The 18,693-nt window shown below is 37.8% G+C and overlaps 1 protein-coding gene across 1 annotated transcript in view; it reads right to left on the bottom strand.

The window, feature by feature from the left end:
• Positions 1-18,693, bottom strand: part of PRMT3 (protein arginine methyltransferase 3) — a 74,319-nt gene that overhangs the window by 9,253 nt on the left and 46,373 nt on the right. Inside the window, 1 exon segment of the mRNA XM_032224926.1 lies at positions 15,265-15,351. Coding sequence (XP_032080817.1) covers positions 15,265-15,351 — 87 coding nt within the window.

An 18,693-nucleotide genomic window follows, 5' to 3' on the forward strand; every position in this document is an offset into this window, starting at 1 on the left:
TCAACTCTTGTGAAGCACTTCTTTCAAATGCTATTTACCTTTGTTGATGTGTCCATTAGGTTTGCTGGGCAACTTCTTCAAAACTACCTCAGATCAAATCACCGAAAAATCAAGTCTCCTGTCCTGGCCAGTGACAACACAGTCCAAAACCAGGACTGAAACATGCATCTTTCTGACTTTGTATATGGAACCTTATGGACTCACAGAAAATATGGACATGAAAATGAATTTGTGATTTGCTGATGATCTGGGGAAAGCTCTTGAAATATAATGGGCTCCATAATGATCCATGCTTATGATTCATATTTTTGTGTCTTCCATACTGGAATGGGATACATTTGAGACCTTCTGTGCAACCTTCTGTGTCTGCCATACTGGAATGAGATACATTTGAGACCTTCTGTGATAGAGGGAGAAATCTCGTAATGGTGGCAAGGGCAAAACAATATGATACACTGATTAATCTTGTCCTACAATTCATAACAAAATAAAGAGCTTGAAATCAAGAAAGCAAGGTAGAAAAGGAAAATTGTTACATAACAAAGACATCGCGTTGGTCGATTTTCTAATTTTTAAAAGCAGCAGTCACATAAATTCAGCTTTGTTATCCAGTTTATGATCACAAGAACACGAAAAAATGCTCTCTCACCTTCTGTTCCCTTCCTTGTCTATATCACATCCTTTACATCCTTTTATTTTTAGGCCTTTCTGTTTCACTTTATTTTACCTCCACATCAGAGGTGGTATTCTGTCTGTTCACACCAGTTTGGCCGAACAGGCAATGGTGGCAGCTCTGACATCATTACTGATTCTGCCAAACCAGTAGTGGCGGCCAAGCTGACATCATCACGCATGCGCAGAAGGTCCTGAGCATGCCCAGAAGTGCCATGTACGAGCAAAGTGTGCACACACTCCCGCTACCGAACTGGTAGCAATGAAAAGCCTGCTCCACATCTACCCTCAGGCATACTTCCCTTTTCTCCTCAAAACTAAATCAGCGGAAAAACTCAAGTTTGAAAAGAAACTGTTTGCTCCACTCTCTGCTGGGAAAGGAAAAGCAAAATATTGCAGCTGTAAGTAGGTAAACCAAAATGACTGCTACCCACCCAGTCTAGGCACTAGGCTGCCAGCTACAGGCCAGGGCAAATGGCTCCTATTATCTAAAAATTCCAAATTATTCAGCAACTTCTTTAAGAAGTCACAAAATCTGTCTTTCCCTATCTGTTCCTTTAGTCTCTCCCATGCTGTCAGCAATTCAAGATCGATCAGACGAGGAGAATAAAGTCATGCATTCTAAAACTTTTTTTATTGTGTTACAGTAACAGAATCTTGCAAATACAAACGCTCCTTCCTCCTGTTATCTTCAAGAGAATAAGGGAAGGTCAAGTCAGAGATGCTTTCTCAAATTACATTTCTGCCTTTTTAAAAAATCTCCTTTCCCCAAGGTTATTCTTACAGCCCATTATGTATACTTTTTTGGCAGGCAAAGAATAATGGCCACGTTTTTCAGAAATATTTGAATGTGAAAAGAAAGGTGGTTGTACATGGAGAAATAGCTTATAAAAGCCTACATTATGTTCCACAACCAGGCCCTAACTATTTATCAGCAAAATTTCAATGTTGACCAATGGGGAAAAAGTGGCTCTGACCAACCTTAGAAAGACTGAGTTGCTTTGGGGTTTTTGCTCCATCATGGGCTGACAGTGTGCTATCTTTGACTCTTGACAGGGTAACACTTCCCTAGACAGAGCTGATGAACAATTTGCAGATCTTCCTGGAATTGCAGCCCTCAGTCAAAGAAGTGGCAGCCATTGTTAGGGGAGCCTTTGTACAAAAATACTTTGTACATCTATTGTGCCCATTCCTGGTCTGGAGGCCTTGCTCACAGGAACTCATGACTTGGTTGCTTCTTAGATGGACTACTACAATGCACTTTACATCTTGTTGGCTTTAAAGGCCAAGTTACAACTGCAATGGAATACAGTGGCATGTGGTGCTGGGTGCCCCTTGGGTTGCCCATTATCACATCACTGTTGTGAGAGCTGCCAGGTTTTTCCCCCAGATGCAGTTTGCCAGCCCTTTAAGGTAGATCTGATTAGGAAACCAAAGTCATGCAAGCTAATACTGATTTCAAGGTTACGGTTAACAGATCTTCTAAGTCTGATATATGCTTTCTCCAACCGCCCCCTTTTATCTTCATGTGAACTAGAGACTTGTTTGAGACACTTTCTCAGATTACAGTTATGGCCCTGACTCAGATTTCTCTTATCTAACTGTTATCACTTTAGCCCAAGACACAATTCAAGATGCTAGTTATTACCTTATAGGCCTATATAGCAGAAAGTTAGGTTATCTGTGGGACTTCATGTTAACTATTTAACATTTACATGAAACCGCTGGGCGAGATCATCCGAAGGCACGGGATAAAATACCACCAATATGCGGACGATACACAGTTGTATCTGTCCGCCCCGTGCCAACTCAATGAAGCGGTGGACGTGATGAACCGGGGTCTGGAAGCCGTTAAAGACTGGATGAGAGCAAACAAGCTGATACTCAACCCAAACAAGACCGAGTGGCTGTTGTGTTTCCCTCCCAAAAATTTGACCAACATACCATCACTCAGGCTGGGGGGACAAAACTTACACCCCTCAGAAAGGGCCCGCAACTTGGGAGTCCTCCTGGACCCACAGCTAACTTTTGACCACCATCTCTCAGCTGTGACCAGGGGGGCATTTGCCCAGGTTCGCCTGGTGCGCCAGTTGCGGCCCTACCTGAATCGGGAGGCCCTCACAACAGTCACTCGAGCCCTTGTGATCTCCAGGCTGGAATACTGTAATGTGCTCTACATGGGGCTGCCCTTGAAGAGCATCCGGAGACTTCAGCTAGTCCAGAATGCGGCCGCGCGAGTGATCGTGGGCGCACCACGGTTCGCCCACATAACACCGATCCTCCGTGAGCTGCACTGGCTACCTGTCGATCTCCGGGTGCACTTCAAGGTCCTACTCACCACCTATAAAGCGCTCCATGGTAGTGGATCTGGCTATTTGAGAGACCGCCTTCTGCCAATTACCTCCCTGCGTCCCATCAGATCGCATAGAGTTGGCCTCCTCCGTATTCCATCCGCCAGTCAGTGCCGACTGGCGACTACTCGGAGGAGAGCCTTCTCTGTTGCGGCTCCGACACTATGGAACAATCTCCCCGTGGAGATTCGTACCCTCACCACCGTCCAGGCCTTCCGCACAGCCCTCAAGAACTGGCTAGCCCGTCAGGCCTGGGGATAATCTTATTTTTGCCCCTCCCGAATGCTGAGTGAATGTTGAGTTTTACTGTCTAACTTACTTTTGTGCACACTTCTTTTTGTATTGTCCTACACTCCCCTTCCTTTTTGATTGTAAGCCGCCCTGAGTCCCCTCAGGGAAAAGGGCGGCCTATAAATGTCTAATAAATCAAAATCAAATCAAATCAAATCAATTCATGTCCATGACAGTATCCACTCACCCCACCAGATTAGATAGGGTGGGTGTCCTTCAGATCTCTTTTCTTACATGCTGCCATTTTTTATGTTTTTATTTATCTATTTAATTCTAGTCTATTTATTTATTTATTTATTTATTCCACCTGTTTTCAAAAGACTCCAGGTGATTAACAAATCAAAAATATTAAAAACAAATGGAAAAAATGCAGCAATGAACAAAAATGAAGGATAAAAATAATAGCAAGGATAACAGCAAAAAGGACAGGAAAAAAAAGAAACACACATTATCCAAACAAGCTTCAATCCCCTTTGCCAAAGGCTGGGAGCGAAGAGCCATGTCTTCAGGGTGCTTCAAAATACCACATGCATGGGATCAAGGAAGCTCAATTTTTCTACAGTAGCAGCTATCTACCCTGAGTTTCCCCCCTGGTATCCAGTAAGTCCTCAACCTTTTAGCTTTCAGGAATGCCATTAAGTGTTAGCTTTTCCTCCAGGCTTTGGGATAAGGTAGGTTGGAGCCTGGGGATCATATTGTTCAATGGATTACAGATTGCTGGTGAGGTACCAGGTTTCTTGTTTTACTGTCTTTGGATTTTATAAATGTGAGCTATTGGGTTTCATAAGGTAAACAGCTATATAAGACCAATGCATATATATTCATTATTCATCCTAGGCCAATAATACACAGTTATGCCTAACTAATCAGAAAAAAGGGAAAGTGGGATATCCATTTATATAACTGTATTTGCAAGTCAAATACTGTAAGACAGTTTCAAACAGGTTTAGTAAACAAAAACTGTTAAAAAGTGCGAGTTTTATATCTTTTTTCCCCTCCTCATCCGAGGTAATGGAATGTGCTTTCTACTTTTTATGTGAAGAGAGTAGCAAAACTTTTAGATTGGATTGTACATTTTTCTATGGAAAACTAGTTGCCAAATATAGTTACAAATCACTAATGAACACAGGAATTAATTCGAGCAGGTAAGCATAAATAGCAACAGAAGGTTAATATAGCCTGTGTCGTGTCCTATAAAACTTTCAAGCCAGGAATTTAATGGTTTAGTCATTCAGCTTTCTTTTACCAAAGAGAAAAGTTTAACTTTAAAGTAAGTCCCGATAGAAGTTTAACAACTAATGTCTGCAGATTGGAATGTTACCTGCATTGCACAGATTGATACTTAAGCCTGGATCACAAGAAATACTACTAAGAAATAATTTCCTCCAGTTCAAGTAGGCAAAAGCACAGTATTCTAGCACTAGTCTTTTGAGGGTTTGATAACAAACATTTAAATTTGACACCGACACCACAAGTTCCTGTACTCTAATGAGCTTCTCATTATCCTAAGAGTTGGCTAGCTTCAATTTTCTATCTGCTGCATTTTAATTAATTGACTGATTGATTGAGTGATAGATACTGATTAGCAATGACAGTAAGCAGTTTACAGAATTAAAACATAATTGCATCAATTGGAATGTCCATGGTACAAATACAAAGTCATGTTTCTGGTTTCAACCTCTTTTCCTGTAGTACTCCAACAATGGGTACTACAAGCAGGTTCTCCCAGTGAAGTGTCTTATTCAAGTCAATTCTGATTGGAGAAAGCAATCCTCAAAGTACCTAGCTTTCAAACCATGAAGAATCTCTGAATATTTATGATCAAGTTTGGTAAGGCAGGTGCAGAGTTCACTGGGCTATTAAATCTAGAGATAATGGTGACAAGTTTCACTATGGCTACGCATTTATTTTTAAGGCTGGATTCTTCTACAATTTGGACTCAAGACATCCTTGAAGTCCAGTATTACTTCTTCCACAGCAAATATTAAGTCATGAGCTCATTTGTATGACTTAACGCCATAAAACATTTGGAACTTAATTTTTTTAGCAATTGCCTAATTAACATTGGTGGAAGCATCTCCCAAAAGCACCACATGGTAGAATTAATCATTTTATTATTTCAGTGGCTAATTATTTTTGAAAATAGCTAGCCACTGTAATAAAATAAATTACTTTTAAACTGTTAGCTTTGAACTTTTAATAATATGATTTAAGGTTTATACAAACAATTATTTCCCTTTATCTTTCCCCTTAAAATACTAAGGCCAACCAAATACAGTTTAAACAAAGGGGATTAAAGAAAATAATTACTAAAAGAACAAGAGCTTATTCTTCAAATTCAATTATTCTAAGCAGTTGGTCCACAGCAACCTTAGCATCATGGGTCCATGGAACAGCAAATTACATAACGGGTGGTCAATTGTCAATATCAGAAATATCAAGCGGGTCTTGGCCACACAGTATTTCTAAATTGCAATGCTGTGAGCTGCCAAAAATGCAATTGTACATGACAATTGTTCCAAACGGAGGTTGATTTTTTTCAGAAGGATTGTTCACCAGGTCTAACATGGTAATGGTTTCCTGAGAAGGATTAGTATGAGAAAGAAACACTTTGCTGCTAGCTTCCTTCTCTTCCCACTCCTAGAGACTCGATTAAACCCACAAAAAGCTTTGAGGGCATACAGTAATCTATTTCTCTGTATATCACTGCATGGAGCTTTGCAGGATTTTGCAAGTAGGAGAGATTCTACTACCGTAGTTTCTTTGTTTGTTTAGGATTGCTCTCTAATGGCTTTAAAAGGGAAATCTGTCCTAAAGTAATTGTTGTTTTTGTACATAATTTTCTATTAATCTGTTTGAATTTGTGCATTCCATTGTGGAAAGTATTTCAAGAATTTCTGTAATCAAGATTTGAAACAATTATTTATGATCCGAGAGCAAAAATCCTCATTTTATATGATACAGCCAAACATGACTAAACTATATTATTAAAAATCTAGAATAGAATAGGCCAATAAACCCTATTTAAATCCAGAATTGAAGACATCTGAAGAATTATCTGCATGACTAACAAAAAGAGCACATAAGAACTGGCTTACCATGATGAGATATTTCTTTGGTTTTGATAGATAAACTATCCTTACCACTGCCTCACCTTCTCTATCTCTGCAGTTCATCTTTGACAGCAAATCTATAGATACTCAGATGAGTACTCATGACAAATTCTAGGATATGTGTAACAATCTATCAAAAAATATTGAAGAGTGCCCCACTAGGAAATCAAAAATGAACAGGACAGGATTGGTCATAGAGAACTGAAACCCTGACTTGACATGCATTTTGAAAGGCTATTTTATGTTGACAGACATTGTGATCAAATAAATTATTCTGCTTTCTGTTCTCAGCATTTCCAAGTCAAAGATGGTGCGGATGGTGAAGGGAGCTACTGGAAATAAAAGCAACCAGAAGACAGTAAAATACGTTAATGAGATGTAAAAATGCACAAAAACGCAGAATTTCTCCTGGTCATAAACCAAGTCATCTGTACAAGGGGAAAAATGAAGAGCACCAGAGCTGCAAATTTAATCATTAAGCTGGCATACAGACCGGTGAAATTAATGCACAAGCGAAATGTAGGTTAAGTTAGTTGCCTCAATCTAGAGATCCTTCCAAATCTATTATAGACAGCATGTACATAATCAACATCAGCAGCCTTAATGTTGCCAAATCAGAGCTGCAACACAATAACAGGAGAGGAAAAGGGAGGGGAAGTTAATATGTTTTGTACATGCCTAATTATTTTCAGTATTCAGAATTCTTATTCACTCCATTTTTACAGAGGGACGTGTTTTACTTAAAAAGCATTGCAAAAATAAGCATTAAAAGCACAGTGTGTATATAATTTATTCATTTCAACTTTAGTTATATTTATTTATATTCGGCTGGGATGCCACCAGTCTCCAAATTTACTCAGTTGTTAATCTGCACTTATGGTTGAAGATAAACCAAATCATGGGGTAATATTATAGCCACTTCATTTACTTGAATTATCTCCTTCAGAAAAGAAAACAATTTGCCCAGATTATATATCATTGACTGGTTTATACAGCAGCCTCTGAAAGCAGGTAATCTAGCCAGTTCACTTAGGCGAAGGGAAATTAAAAGTTACCATCATCACTATCAGTTGCAGGGAGCAATTTATCATTTTTTATTTCTCATTGGTATCACGCTCCAACAGCATGCAGCTAGAGTAGATACAATTAGGCAGCTGGCCACAGAAGTAGGAGAATAATGTGCTTTTGATGGAGTTTATTCAACCATGGAGATGACATGCTTGTAAGGCATGCAGGAGAGAGGGAGAATGAAACAATCATACGTTTCTGCAGCAGAAATACTACTTAAACATTTAAAACAGTACTCCTTCAATTAAAACAATTCAGAACATGGATATAACTGAATGATCTTTTTTCTCAAGGGGAGGATCAAAGAAAAATGTATTTTAGTTATTTGTAATGCTCATGGTCATTTTCCATCTCTAAAATGCAAAACAAAGCAAAAGTAAAAACCCACAATACTGTAAGAGAATATCTTGAGTATTATTAACTGGACCTCATACAAATGCTTTAAAAAAAACACACCCTAAAATTCAATTTATATTAATTTTGTTTTGAATTTACACCTGGATTTCATGTTGTCTCTCATATACTAACAATGTTTAATTTTCTAGTCCCTTTTATTTTCTACTCCCTTTGCAATGAGGTTGCAAAGAATCATGGAGGAAAACAAACAGTAGGGAAATGTAGCCACAAGCAAAACAATGTGAAACTGCTGAGATCTGGCATATGCAATTAGCTTCTTGCTTACCTTGTTCTGAATCTCAGCAGTCTAGCGCTACAAATGTGTAGCAAACACATCAAAGCATACTGTACATAAGGGTCTATTTTCTAGCATACACTGTTGGGAACATACAAAGGTTTACTTTTTTTGTCACCAATGTACTAAAACCATGCCCAGTGAATGAAATGACTTTTATGTTAAAAGAATCTTAGTGTCCAAAAAGTTTTTGTTATGATGAATTTGCATCTAATTTCACCTGAAGCTAAAATTACCTGTAGCTATGCTGATATAGACATTTTTTAAAATATACAAATGAATGCTCCTTGACAGTTTGTGCTGTGATATTTGGATGCCAGCAACCTGAAGATGGGGACGAGCTTCCTGGAGGTAGTGGTCTACAACATATAACTATTTGGTACTAAATGGGTCCATTTGGCTGACAATCTTAACTGGAGCTTATTTTGGGGGTAGGCCATGTATTACGTGCATCCTGAAAAATCATGTTAGGACTTATTTGCGGTTGGATCTTAATTTTGTGGAAATTACACACACACACACACACACACTATCCTTGTCAATTTGGCTTTTCAAATCTGCATGGACAGAGTTGAGATTTTGGACTTGAGGAATAATAAGCACTCCTTTCAGACAGGACATGGTGAGATTCTTGAAAGCCAACCCTCTGGCAGATGCAACCAAATATGGTTCCATCTATGCAGTCTTGCACACTTGAGAGGTTCTGGAATGAGGGAATGGGTAGTAGCTTTCAAAAATGAGGAAGCTTTGAAGGATACTGTTTATTGGGATCCATTCAAATTCAAATTTACATCAGATTTAGATACTCTGTCATCCTGGATGATATGAGAAGATGGATGGACAAGTGCAAACTTGTTAATCCTTCAGGACCTATGGAGGCAATTCGCTATCTTCATATAGCTTTAAAAAAAATTCAGTTCCCCCAAAGCAAAAACAATTCAGCAGCAAGGATAACTAGACTATTATTAAAAAATAAATTAAGGATTACCTATCCTTGCTTTCTATCCAGAACACTCTCTCTTTCTCTCTCTCTCTCCTGATTTTAGTATTCACTGAAGAATATATAGCTTTATGATAGAATGTAATACATGTGCCAGTTATAAGTCACTGGAGCTTACAGTTATACTGGCTACAGCAGTACAATGTTTTCTGTTTAACTAAATTTAAAGTGGAACATCTCAAAGTTTATAATACAAATTAATAGGAATGTGTAGCAATATATAATTGACTATGACTGATATTATGTAGCAATATGTCATGCAATTTAGTTACTTGTCGATTTTGTACTACAGCAAAGTAGGAACCTGCTTCTTAAGTGGCTCAATTGTACTGTAATAAATGAACACTGAGGACTGGATAAGTGAGTCACATTCTTGTAATTCTGACAAATATGTAGAGCTTGACTGGAGATGTGAAGAACTTTCATCTTTTGAAGATAACTTGCAATTAGAGATTGGGGAAGAAATGAGAGCTGAATTCCCTTGCAATGCTGATTTAGACCTGGTGACTTAAAAATGCATACTACTACTGCCACCAACATATATTGGATGAAGGATCAGAAGTTTTAAAAAAATGGCACAATTTGTTGAGATTGTGTAATCAAAGCTCTGGCTGTCAGGGTTCCAAAAAACACCCCTAACGAAATAAAACTCCGAGGCTTGTGTTCCCTCAAAGTTTACTACTTTATTAGTGGACATACGTGGAGACTGTAAACATCTGCAGAAGTGTGGGCTTCAATTTTAGTATTTAGTCTTTAGTATTTAGTCGACTACCATCTTAGATTATTTTGACCCTTATCCCTTGCAGACAACACTGCTGATTATAAAAAGACCCATAGCAGTTTATCAACAAATATTGGCAGGCAGCAAGAAGACAGATGACCTTAAACTTCTCTTTCAGAAGTATATGCAGAAAGAAAATTCATAGGAGAAAGCACCAGAGTTTCAAAATAACAAGTACCATAAGATTGCAAATGCAGATGTAAAAGAGACTGGGAAATTATGGAAGGCAGTAAAAAATAAAATAGTGATTTCTGATGAGCCTTGTTCACTAGTAAATACAGAATCTCAACTAGCTGGTCTAAGTACACTATTGAAGATAGTAATTTATATATTCTGCGACAAAACACATTTAAGCTTCTGAGTACTGTAAATGACATGGAGTTAGACAGAATAGAAAAATGATTATAATCATTATATCCATTCTCCTGCCCAGACACTGCAATGGCCGGTATTTCTGAGGCTTGAGAAACATTGAAGGATTTCTTAATCACATTGAATATAAGATTGTAAGATAATTATTATATCCTTTCAATGTACAGTTCTGCCCTTCAAGCCTTTAAGAATTGAATTCTGAGGACATTTTGGGTTTTTAAAGATTATGACATTTTTTGCCTACTAAAAAGTGGAGGCCAAATCCCAGCTGAGGGCTTGAACAATGCTAGGAAAACAGCATAATATCATAATATTGGCTGTCAATAAAAGGTAATGCAAGTGCTTAGCCAAGTTGAAGGTGAGAGGACAAAATATAGAAAAAGTTGAAACAAAAGGCAAAGATATGGTCCAACCCTATAACACGCCTCTGATTGGACTGAAAAATAAATGCTGGACATGCAGGAATCAGTAAAGATTACACTAGAAACAATTATTTTTGTCATTAAACCTCCCTTTAGGGGGTAATCTCAATGTACATACCTTCCCTAAAAATCCAAACACCTTGAAACTACTATTTTGAGAAAGGTGGATTTGTTCTAAGAAAAAAACTAAAAGATTATTCACACCTTTTCTGGACTCTATCTCCACCTTCCAAAGGGGAGATATATCCAGAAGTAGTATTCAGCAGGTTCTGACCAGTTCTGGAGAACCGGTAGCCGAAATTTTGAGTAGTTCGGAGAACCAGTAAATACCATCTCTGACTGGTCCTGCCCCCATCTATTCTCTGCCTTCTGACTCCCAGCGTGTTGGGAGGGAATGAGGATTTTGCAGTAACCTTCCCCTGGAGTGGGGTGGGAATGGAGAATTTAACAGATTTTAACAGTATCCTACCTTTGCCATGCCCACTAAACCATGCCCACCAAGCCATGCCCACAGAACCGATAGTAAAAAAAAAAAAAAAGAATCCCACCACTGGGTATATCTCATTCTGCTCTACTACATCATGTGGATCTCTACTTCCCATAAATTGTAAAAAGAAAAAAGAAAGCGCTAAATCATTAAATTATATGGCAGTGGTGCAAGAAGAGATTAAGGTTACCAGCCAATAAAAGGTAATAGTAAAAACTGAACTCAAAGCACAAAATAATAGATCATGGACACTCCCACAGACACAAAAGGTTCCCAATCTTTTGTTTCCTAATCTTCAGAAGTACATAGCAGCATTTATACCTCATGCAATTACGGCTTCCAAAATTCAGTTAGATCTTCATATTAATGCATTGTATTGCTCTGCCCCCCTACAATACTGGAATATAGGTATTTTAATGTCATATATGGAGTGACTATGCTGTATGTCTAATTTAATGAGGTGATATGATAGCAGTGTTCCAATATCTCAGGGGTTGCCACAAAGAAGAGGGAGTAAAGCTATTCCCGAATGCACCTGAGGGCAGGACAAGAAGCAATGGATGGAAATTAATCAAAGAGAGAAGTAACCTAGAATGAAGGAGAAATTTCCTGACAAAACAGTTAATCAGTGGAACAATTTGTGAATGCTACAACACTGGAAGTTTTTAAGAAGTGATTGGACAACCATTTGTTTCAAATGGTTTAGGGTGGTGATGGCAAACCTATGGCACTCATGCCCGAAGTGGCACACGGAACTATGTCACCTGGCATGCGTTACGTCACCCATTCCTCTTCTGGATTTCTGCTGCGCATGAGTGAACGATGCATCAGCTGGCCTTCGTGCGTGTGGTAGTGCTGGAAACTGGAAGAGCTGCTCTTCTGTTTTCCAGTGTGAGTTGATCATTGCATGTGCATGCGCGCCAGTAACCGGAAGATTAGCTTGCTGCTGCACATGCAAGTGCCAGAAACCAGACATTCATTTTCCAGTGCGCCTGCCCCCTGTGCAGCTCCTCTTCTGGGTTGTGGCCCCGACTAGCGCGCTTGCGCTCCCTTTTCTACACTGGTGCCGAAAAGGTTCGCCATCACTCGTAGATGGTTTCCTGAGCAGTGGGACAGCAGGTTTTCTGAGCAGAGAGTTGGACAGAAGACCTCTAGTTTTCCTTCCAACTCTGTTATTCTATTATTGTTATTCAAATAAGAAGCAAGGCAAATTGACATCCTTGAGTTTTTCCTCCCAGTATTCATTTTATAGTGGATAAGCATTTCTACTTCAATATACCTCTGAATATTATTATTATATTAAACACTCAAAGAGCACAGGATTGATTTTAGTTCGGCACTCTACTCAACCGGCCAAGAACTGGTCAAGAATACAATCTAGTCATTAAGATAGAGATTCAAGTCTAAAATTGCAATTTCGATTTATTGGTGTTCCATTTCAATTCCCTGGTATATGTTTTGATCTATGAATAATATACTCTAACACTTTTACACACTGATAAGCCATGGAGAAATACCAGATAGACAATAGATGTAAATATTTGATTATAGGTGCCTCTATCTGTGGTGTTCATGCCTGATAAATTCACATAATATACGGCAGTTATGCACATTGCCTAGTTTATTTTCTATACTGATTATCAAGTTGACATGTGAGAAAAATATATAGACTGGTGAATGATATAAAATTGTATCTTTGATAGGTACTGGATGTAACTATCTACAATATATCAAGATGCGCCTGTGCTAAATTCCAAGCAAATAAGTGGCAAAAAATACAACAAACATAACAAGGGTTGGCTATGAAAGAAGTCTAATTGAGCAGATTTAACACTTTTATCTTCTAACATAAAATGTGAAAATATTGCCTAAATTCATACTACTGTATGAATAGGTTGAATGCAAGTTTGTTGGTAGGGTGGATGGGTAGATGGGGGGGGGGGGAAGTTAATACTTTGCACCACCTACTGGAGAGAATGAATTATTATTTTTTATGATAAAATGAAACTGATAGATTTCTTCCAGGTTGCAGCACTACATATACTTGACTGGTAATGTCACACAAAATCACCTTCTCAGTTTTCTAGTTCACAAAATGTTGTAAGCCTTACATTAAGCCTTAAATTTTTATTGTAAATCTAATCAAAACTGAGGTTCCAAAATCAAGCAAAATATATATATATTTAACCATCTCCAACAAACACTAATAATGTATTCCACTATTTATTGACTGCTCATGTCTTTCTGTATTGCCAGTTCTATAGGGATCTTCAACACCATTTAATTACTCCTCTTTTATTTAAATTTCTGGGGCACTGATAGCTTTTATTTGCACTATTAAACACTGTTTTCTATTTAAAAAGTAAGATAAAAATTATTTCTCTAAAGCAGCAAACTTTTCTTACATTATGTATAAACTTTGCCCACAAGTTGTGCTAACAGTTCTTATTGTTAGGAGATAGTTTTGTGTTGTTCATTTTATTGATTGTACTTTTATTAGTCAATGTCTGAAAAAAGTTTCTGTCTGGCTACAAATGATGAATAAATCACTCAATAGCCATTTATTTACTGCAAGGTTAGGCAGCCTATTATGATGGATGGACTGTCAACCTGTGACTAATCTCTGGAATTTCATCATAAAATTCTCATCATAAAATGTCAATAAATTAAAAAGTACAAATAATGTGAGGTAATGTGTTTGTTTTCTGTGTAGTGCCACAAAAATTTAATAAAAGACCAATAACTTCCAAACCTTACATTCCATTCTAGGACAGGAGAATATCAATGTCTACAAAACAATAAAATGGAATTTGGAAATGGATAAAGCTTGTACCAATTGAAAAAAAAAAGGAAAGATGCAGGAAGTATTTTATACAATCTTGAATAAATCCAAAAATGCTTAGTGGGATTACAGTTAATTCTGCCTATCCATAGATAGCAGCACGTAGACTTATATACTACTTTACAGTGCTTTACAGCCCTCTCTAAGCAGTTTACAGAGTCAGCATATTGCCCCCAACAATTTGGGTCCTCATTTTACCCACCTCGGAAGGATGGAAGGCTGAGTCAACCTTAAATCTGGTGAGATTTGAACTGCCAAATTGCAGTCAGCTGGCAGTCAGCAGAAGTAGAAGAAGTACTGCACTAACCACTGCACCACCGTGGCTCATAGAATGGAATGGAAATCACTGGTGGAATGGATTCACTATCTTTTTCTGGAACACTGAGGGATTATCTGAAGCAAATTTTGGGAAAAGTATAACATGAAGTCACATTTCCATGACATTAATGACAATTACTGAAAACAAGCAACAAGAGTTTTAAAGGCAAGAGAATTATACCACTTAGTTTTAAAGGATCTATACTTTAAAAACGGATAACCTATAGGTTTTTATGTATAAACCCACAACATAAAGCTAAAATATAAGGTAAGATAAAATATGTATTAGGAAAAACAAAAAAGCAAAAACAATTGGACGAAAATACATACATGGTTGGAAAAAAATGTTAAGACAGCATATAGACTACAAACCAGAATTATTTCTGTTAGGCAAACCAGAAAAATATGATAAAGGGAAGGTATATTTAATATTACATGTTTTGACAGCAGCTAGAACTGTATTTGCACAATACTGGAAAAATGAGAAAACACCCACAGAAGAGATAATTTAAAAAAATATGATACTGTGCAGAAATGGCAGATTAACAATGAAGATAAAAGAAAAGGAAGACACAAAATATTTTAAAATTTGGAACTTATTTTATCAATGGTTGGATAATAGAGGTAGAAATTAGGAGTTTAATATTATTATGTAAACAAACTGACCCAGATAGTACGCTGTCCACAAATCATTTATTGCACACAAAGAGAAAATATATAATTTTTTTTTTAAAGGGGAAAAAACATGACAGTCAAAGACTCAAGAAGAACAACTTAACTGTTGGCAAGACAATCAGTCAATAAATAAGGTTCATCTGATCCCCAGAAATATTTCTACAAGTGAAACAAAACTTACCGTACACATGGAAGTCTTGGTGACCATCAAGACGAAGTCAGATGAAAATTCCAATTCTGGAACTGAGACAACATGGCAGTCTATCCGCTGCAAGGTAGAACAAATATGAGTTTGATGACCAAACAAAAGAAAGTTATATATGGATTTTGGAGTGGCTGATAACTATTTTAACTTTCAGGTTTTATAGTATAGTTCTCAGCATTCTCAGATGGAACAATTCTAAGGGAAGAGTGTAAGATGCACAAACGTACCATCAGGGATACCTGGAAGACAGTGCTAAAGGCCAAAGGCTCACTCCCCCCGCCCCTTGGTATCAAAGGCATTTACCTCAGCAAAACCTGTTATTTGTAAGATCGATATATAATTATATGTGTGAACTCAAGCCAAAAATACATAATTTTGCTCTCAGTTTTGAGTTCAGGACTATTAATTGCTTTTTTAATTGCTGCTCGCTAACACTGTGTGGTGAAATAACTTTTGAAAATGCTAAAAGTAGCTTGCAATGCAGTCTGCATAACTTCAAAAACGCTCCGTGCTGACTAAGGATCAGAAGATACACTTTTTTCCATTGCATTATTCATCGCTCCATATCACAGCAATATGTTACATTTTTAACTTTTTCTTTTTAAAAAAACCCGTCTGTCATTCTAACAAATCTGTCTCATAGTGTGGTACCTAGAAGTTGGTCTTCTCAATGGTGGCACTCCAGTTATAAATACCCTTTCTCTTGAGATAAGCTCATCTGGTTCCTTTTCTATTGTGTTTTAAGCAACAAATGAACACATGACTGTCTTGTTTGTTTGTTTATTTCATTTGTATGCCGCCCTTTTCCCCAAGGGGACTCAGGGCGGCTCACAACTCAAACAAGGGAAGGGGGATACAGACAATTTGACAACACAAAACAATACATAATTTAAAAGCGCAACAATCATACCATTCGAGATAGGGGCAACGATTCTTTAGCCCCAGGCCTGTCGGAACAGCCAGGTTTTATGCGGAAGGCTATGCGGAAGGCCTGGAGGGTGGTAAGGGGTTCGAATCTCCCCGGGGAGTTCGTTCCAGAGGGTCGGAGCAGCCACAGAGAAGGCTCTCCTCCGAGTAGTCCGCCAGTCGACACTGGCCGGCGGAGGGAATTCGGAGGAGGCCTAATCTGTGGGATCTAATCAGTCTGGTGGAGGTAATTGGCAGCAGGCGGTCTCTCAAGTACCCAGGTTCAATACTTCTCTAGTTTTTGCAGGGCAACTATTACTTCAGGACCAGTCTTCCTTTCCAAAATGATTTTTTTTTAATTATTTGATTTATGGCAGAATTTTAAAAGTCATTTTTGTACATAGCTCTTGGTTGGGAACACTGTAAAAATATGTTTTTAAAATTCAACAAATGTGAAATAGTATAAATGATTTTACAAGTGAATCATGAAAATGGAGAGTTGTTATGTTTTCTCTGTGCAGTGAAGATAAAAATTCTTCCACTGTAAAAAATAGAATACCCTTCCAACAACAAATAAAAATGGCCAAACCAAATAAATAATCCATTTTTCCACTTAAGATAAGGATGAAACAATGGTTATGAGATTCAGACTAAATACGTACACCTAATATTTCATATACCAACATCCTAAGACTGGAACAAACTACCAGAAGCTTGAAATCTATTCTTGAGTATTTTCAAGAAGACACTAATATTTATTATATATCTATAGTGGAGCCAGAAAATCTATTCTCCTCTTTATAGCCCAGCAATTCTATTATACTCATTCAGTTTACAAATGATGTTCAGGAATTGTTCAACCCATAAAATAGAAATATCCTTGAAAATGTACCCAGTTCAGTCTTGCATATTAACAGATTTTCATGAACGTAAATAGAGTATGACAAAGGCATTATTCATATTCACCCACATTTGACTGCCGAATGTATATTCTTTGACATTGCATGATAAATAAAGCACATTTTTATAATTTCCTGGATATTTCAAAATCACCAGTTCTAGAAAAGCCGCTATTAATCTTGGTTATTTACTCATAATGACACTCTCAGTCAATTCCTTAGTTACAGGAAAAAAAGTTTAGAATGTAAAAAAATGATCTGAAAGCTTTATCAACCATGATTACATACAGATATTTTCTCAGTTTTAAAACTATAACTTTTTTAAAATCTCTTTTTTTGCTCTCTTTGAGTCCAAATTGACTCAAATGACTGCCTGGACTGATCCCTGCATTTTTAAACGTGGTTTCATAAGTGCTTATCACTGGCTTCTTCCTAGGGCTGAGAGTTAGTGAGTGGCCCAGGGTCAGCCAGCTGACATTGTGCTCAGGTCAGGAATAGAATTCTCTTGGTTTCTAGCCTGATGCCTTAACCATTACACAAACTGACTTTAAAGCACTGAAAATAGAGTGAGAGAATCCATCATTCTGCTGGGTATGAAAATCTGTAGAGATTCTCAGTCATTCAAGTCACGTTGCACCTTGTCCCAAAGGTGCTTTTCCAGGAGACAATTCGTTTTTTTCTTTCAAAGACATTTTGCTTCTCATCCAAGAAGCTTTTTCAGCTCTGACAGGATAGATCCTTCCATTCCCCACTGACCTGCCAGAGATGAAGAAGCTTCTTGGATGAGAAGCGAAATGTCTTCAAAAGAAAAAAACAAGAAAGTCCAGTTGTCTCCTGAAAAAGCACCTTTGGGACAAGCTGGGTATGCTTATTATTTACTGGAATCCTAAACTACAGGAGCCCTGTTTTTCCAGAGGACTAAATCTGAAACAAGGTGGTTTTGGATATACAGGTAGTCCTCGACTTACAACCACAACTGAGCCCACAATTTCTGTTGCTGAGTGAGACATTTGTTGTGAACTTTGTCCCATTTAACGACTTTTCCTGCCACAGTTAATTGAATCACTGCAGTTTTTAAAGTTAGTAACGTGGTTGTTAAGTGAATCTGGTTTCACCATTGGCTTTACTGGTCAGAAGGTCACAAAAGGTGATCCCATGACCCCTGGACACTGCAACTGTCGTAAATATGAGCCAGTTGCCAAGCGTCCAAATTTTGATCATGTGACCACGGGGATGCTGCAACGGTTGTAATTGTGAAAAATGTTATAAGTCACTTTTTGTAGTGCCATTGTAACTTCGAACAGTCACTAAATGAACTGTTGTAAATTGAGGACTACCTGTACATTATTTGCAGACTGCTAATAGATGAAATTCTGTAATTACAATTTGAAATCTGAAATACAGTGCAGTGTGACCTATTTTAATCAAGATGAGATAGCATTAGCACCAGACCAGCCTTTCTCATCCTAGCCATCACCATGGATTTCAACTGCGATGAATTCTGAGAATAAAATTTCACAGATCTAAAGAAAACCCAAGTTAAGAGGATGCTCTAAATTGGAAGCCAACTGATTTCAGTGTATCAGATGAACTGCAATAT

The sequence above is a fragment of the Thamnophis elegans genome, chromosome 1 (genome assembly GCF_009769535.1).
Source record: "Thamnophis elegans isolate rThaEle1 chromosome 1, rThaEle1.pri, whole genome shotgun sequence".
Taxonomy (NCBI): domain Eukaryota; kingdom Metazoa; phylum Chordata; class Lepidosauria; order Squamata; family Colubridae; genus Thamnophis; species Thamnophis elegans.